The sequence below is a fragment of the Boleophthalmus pectinirostris genome, unplaced genomic scaffold, assembly GCF_026225935.1.
Source record: "Boleophthalmus pectinirostris isolate CB_2022bp ecotype Guang Dong unplaced genomic scaffold, ASM2622593v1 HiC_scaffold_3, whole genome shotgun sequence".
NCBI lineage: Eukaryota > Metazoa > Chordata > Actinopteri > Gobiiformes > Gobiidae > Boleophthalmus > Boleophthalmus pectinirostris.
Genome location: NW_026571299.1, coordinates 985,847 through 990,846, shown reverse-complemented (window position 1 = coordinate 990,846; position 5,000 = coordinate 985,847). Strand labels below are relative to the sequence as shown.

Genomic DNA, 5,000 nt, shown 5'->3' with positions numbered 1-5,000 from the left:
TGTCTCTTGGTCCTCTCGTGTCTCTTCGTCTCTCGTGTCTCCTCTCGTGTCTCTTCGGTCCCTCTCGTGTCTCTTCGTCCTCTTGGTCTCTCGTCTCTTGGTCCTCTCGTGTCTCTGGTCCTCTCGTGTCTCTTGGTCCCTCTCGTCCTCTTGGTCTCTCGTGTCTCTTGGTCTCTGTCTCTCGTGTTCTCTGTCTCCTCTCGTGTCTCTGTTCTCTCGTGTCCTCCTCTCGTGTCTCTGGTCTCTTGTCCTCTCGTGTCTCTTGGTCCTCTCGTGTCTCTTGGTCCTCTCGTCTGGTCTGTCCTCTTGTTTGGTCCTCTCGTGTGTGTCTCTCGTCCTCTTGTCCTCTCGTGTCTCCTTCGGTCCTCTCGTGTCTCTGTCCTCGTGTTCGTCCTCTCGTGTCTCTTCGTGTCCTCTCGTGTCTCTTGTCCTCTCGTGTCTCTTGTCCTCTCGTGTCTCTTGGTCCTCTCTCGTGTCTCTCTTGTCCTCTCGTGTCTCTCTCGGTCCTCTCGTGTCTCTTCGTCTCTCGTGTCTCTTGGTCTCTTCGTCTCTTGTCTCTTGTCTCCTTCGTGTCTCGTGTCCTCTCGTGTCTCTCTCGTGTCTCTTCTCTCGTGTCTCTTGGTCCTCTCGTGTCTCTTGGTCCTTCGTCGTGTCTCGTCCTCTCGTGTCTCTCGTGTCTCTTGTGTCCTCTCGTGTGGTCTCTTGGTCCTCTCGTGTCTCTTGTGTCTCTCTCGTGTCTCTTGTCTCGTGTCTCTTGGTCTCTCGTTGTCCTCTCGTGTCTCTTGGTCCTCTCGTGTCTCTTCGTCCTCTTGTCTTCTCTCTCGTCTCTCGTGTCTCTCTCGTCCCTCTCGTCCCTCTCGTGTCTCTGTCCTCTCGTGTCTCTTCGTCCTCTCGTGTCTCTTGGTCCTCTCTGTGTCTCTTGTGTCTCTCGTGTCTCTTCGGTTCTCGTCTCTCGTCGTCTCTCGTGTCTCTTCGTCCTCTCGTGTTCTTCGTCCTCTCGTGTCCTCTTCGTCCTCTCGTGTCTCTTGGTCCTCTCGTGTCTCTTCTCTCTCCTCTCGTGTCTCTTGTCTCTCGTCTCTGGTCCTCTCGTGTCTCCTCGTGTCTCTCTCGTGTCTCTTGGTCCTCTCGTCTCTTGTGTCTCTCCTCTCGTGTCTCTCGTGTCTCGGTCCTCTCGTGTCCTCTCGTGTGTCCTCTCGTGTCTCTTGGTCCTCTCGTGTGTCCTCTCTCTCGTGTCTCTCCTCTCGTGTCTCTCGTGTCTCTTGTCCTCTCGTGTCTCTTGGTCCTCTCGTGTCTTGGTCTTCGTGTCCTCTCGTGTCTCTTCGCCTCTCTTCTCTCTCGTGTCCTCTCGTGTCTCTTCGTCCTCTCGTGTCTCCTTGTGTCTCGGTCCTCTCGTGTCTCTTGGTCCTCTCGTCTCTTGTCTCTTCGTCCTCTCGTGTCTCTTCGTCCTCTCGTCTCTTGGTCTCTCTTGGTCCTCTCGTGTCTCTTCGTCCTCTCGTGTCTCTCGGTCTCTCTCGTGTCTCTTGGTCCTCTCGTGTCTCTTGGTCCTCTCGTGTCTCTTGTCCTCTCGTGTCTCTTGGTCCTCTCGTGTCTCTTCGTCCTCTCGTGTCTCTTCGTCCTCTCGTGTCTCTTGGTCCTCTCGTGTCTCTTCGTCCTCTCGTGTCTCTTGGTCCTCTCGTGTCTCTTGGTCCTCTCGTGTCTCTTCGTCCTCTCGTGTCTCTTGGTCCTCTCGTGTCTCTTCTCTCTCTCTCGTGTCTCTCGTGTCCTCTCGTGTCCTCTCGTGTCTCTTCGTCCTCTCGTGTCTCTCGTGTCTCTGGTCCTCTCGTGTCTCTCGGTCCTCTCGTGTCTCTCCTCTCGTGTCTCTTGTCCTCTCGTGTCTCTTGGTCCTCTCGTCTCTTGTCTCTCGTCTCTCGGTCCTCTCGTGTCTCTTCGTCCTCTCGTGTCTCTTGGTCCTCTCGTGTCTCTTGGTCCTCTCGTGTCTCTTCGTCCTCTCGTGTCTCTTCGTCCTCTCGTCTCTCTTGGTCCTCTCGTGTCTCTCGTCTCTCGTGTCTCTTCGTCTCTCTCTCTGTGTGTCTCTTGTCTCTTGTCCTCTCGTGTTCTCGTGTCTCTGGTCCTCTCGTGTCTCTCGTCCTCTCGGTCTCTTCGTCCTCTCGTGTCTCTCGGTCTCTTGTTCTTGTCTCTCGTGTCTCTCGTCCTCTCGTCTCTCTCTGTCCTCTCGTGTCCTCTCGTGTCTCTTGTCCTCTCGTGTCTCTTGGTCCTCTCGTGTCCTTCGTCCTCTCGTGTCTCTTCGTCCTCTCGTGTCTCTCGTCGTCTCTCGGTCTTCTCCTCTCGTGTGTCTCTCGTGTTCTTCGTGTCCTCTCGTGTCTCTTGGTCCTCTCGTGTCTCTTCGTCTCTCTCTCGTGTCTCTTGGTCCTCTCGTGTCTCTTCGTCTCTTCTCGTGCTCTCGTCTCGTCCTCTCGTGTCTCTCTCTCGTGTCTCTCGTGTCTCTTGTTCTCTCTCGTGTCTCTTGGTCCTCTCGTGTCTCTTTGTCCTCTCGTGTCTCTTGGTCTCTTCGTCCTCTCGTGTCTCTCTGTTCTCTCGTGTCTCTTCGTCCTCTCGTGTCCTCTCGTGTCTCTTCGTCTCTCGTGTCTCTTCGTCCTCTCGTGTCTCTTGTCCTCTCGTGTGTCTCTTGGTCCTCTCGTGTCTCTTCGTGTCTCTTCGTCTCTCTGTCGTGTCCTCTCGTGTCGTGTCTTGGTCCTCTCGTGTCTCTTGGTCCTCTCGTGTCTCTTCGTCTCTCTCTTGGTCTCTCTCGTCCTCTCGTGTCTCTTCGTCTCTCGTGTCTCTTGTCCTCTCGTGTCTCTCGTCCTTTGGTCTCGTGTCTCTTCGTGTCCTCTCGTGTCTCTTGGTCCTCTCGTGTCTCTTGGTCCTCTCGTCGTCTCTCTCGTCCTCTCGTGTCCTCTCGTGTCCTCTCGTGTCTCGTCTCTCGTGTCTCTTGGTCCTCTCGTGTCTCTTCGTCCTCTCGTGTCTCTTCGTCCTCTCGTGTCTCTTGGTCCTCTCGTGTCTCTTCGTCTCTCGGTCTTCGTCCTCTCGTGTCTCTTGTCTTCTCTCTTGTCTCTTGGTCCTCTCTGTCTCTCTCGTGTCTCTCACTCTCGTGTCTCTCTCGTGTCCTTCTGTCTCTCTCCGTCTCTTCTTGGTCCTCTCGTGTCTCTTCTCTCTCGTCTCGTCTCTCGTCTCTCGTGTCTCTTCGTCCTCTCGTGTCTCTTCGTCCTCTCGTGTCTCTTCGTCCTCTCGTGTCTCTTGGTCTCATGTCTCTTCTTCTTCTTCAGGTCGTTGCAGATCGTGGGTCTGGGCAGTGAGTGTGCGTCGGGGGCATCGTCGGAGGAGCTCATGAGTCAGGGGCAGCTGCAGGGGGCGCTGTTGTGGAGTTACCTGGGCCCCGGGGCAGAGGGGGCGCCGGAGAGCACCCTGCACCCGCCCTTCATGGAGTACAACGCCCGAGTGTTCAACGACGTCACCGTCACCGTCAGAGACTGTCCCGACTGGGTAAGACCTGCGAAAGACCCACTAAAGACCCACTAAAGACCCACTAAAGACCCACTAAAGACCCACTAAAGACCCACTAAAGACCCACTAAAGACCCACTAAAGACCCACTAAAGACCCACTAAAGACCCACTAAAGACCCGATAAAGACCCACTAAAGACCCGCTAAAGACCCGGGTCAGACCTGGGTCAGACCTGGGTCAGACCGGGTTTAGACCTCAGGCCGGAATTAGACTGAGTTTAGACCAGGTTTAGAACTGGTTTAGTTGTGGCTTAGTTCAGTTTTAGTTCGGGTCTAGGCTGAGTTTAGTCCTAGTTTAGGTCTGGTCCTGGTTTAGGTTTAGTCCTGGTCCTGGTTCTGGTCCTGGTTTAGTCCTGGTCCTGGTCCTAGTTCTGGTCCTGGTTTAGTCCTGGTCCTGGTTCTGGTTCTGGTTCGGTTCTGGTTCAGTCTTTTTGTGTCTCAGTGATTTGATGTTTCACTTTTCTGAGTTTAGTTCTAGTACTTGAACTACTGAAGTACTTGTGTGTACTCTTGTAGTACTTGTGTGTACTTTTGTAGTACTTGTAGTATTTGCGTGTACTTGACAGGAGCTGCTGGACAGTGAGTGGACGGCGGTGAGGAAGGCCTTGTACTCTTGTGTGTTCTCTTGTGTGTACACTTGTAGTACTTGTGTATATTCATTCTTGTAGTACTTGTGTATATTCTTGTAGTACTTGTGTGTACTCTTGTAGTACTTGTAGTACTTGTGTGTGTACAGGAGCTGCTGGACAGTGAGTGGACGGCGGTGAGGAAGGCCTTGTACTCTTGTGTGTTCTTGTTTGTACTCCTGTAGTACTTGTGTATATTCTTGTAGTACTTGTGTATACTCTTGTAGTACTTGTAGTACTTGTGTGTACAGGAGCTGCTGGACAGTGAGTGGACGGCGGTGAGGAAGGCCTTGTACTCTTGTGTGTTCTTGTTTGTGCTCCTGTAGTACTTGTGTATATTCTTGTAGTACTTGTGTATATTCTTGTAGTACTCGTGTGTACTCTTGTAGTACTTGTAGTACTTGTGTGTACAGGAGCTGCTGGACAGTGAGTGGACGGCGGTGAGGAAGGCCGTGGAAAAGGCCGACATTCTGGTGGTGAAGTTCTGCGTCTCAGATAAACAAACTTTCTCGTGGCTTCGCGGCGTCTTCGGTCCGAGGCTCCGCCCCCTCGTGCGTCACTGCGGCGTCCCCGTGGTGCTGGTCGCCGTGGGCGCCCGCCTCAACGGTAAGTACTACAAATACTACAAATACTATGAATACTACGAATATTATGAATACTACAAATACTACAGCTACTACGAATACAACAAATACTACAAATACCAGGAATACTACATATACTGCATGTACTTGTACTAATACTACTGCAGCTGCTGCTACTACTTACTACTACTACTACTACTACTACTATAGCTACTAATATCACATCTATTATATCTACAAATACCACTAC

At 52.5% G+C, this 5,000-nt stretch overlaps 1 protein-coding gene across 1 annotated transcript in view; it reads left to right on the top strand.

The window, feature by feature from the left end:
• Window positions 1-5,000, top strand: part of rhobtb3 (Rho related BTB domain containing 3) — a 40,254-nt gene that overhangs the window by 1,378 nt on the left and 33,876 nt on the right. The window contains exons 2-3 of the mRNA XM_055160891.1: window positions 3,303-3,519; window positions 4,580-4,772. Of these exons, the coding sequence (XP_055016866.1) occupies window positions 3,303-3,519; window positions 4,580-4,772 (410 nt within the window). The remainder of the gene's footprint in view (window positions 1-3,302; window positions 3,520-4,579; window positions 4,773-5,000) is intronic.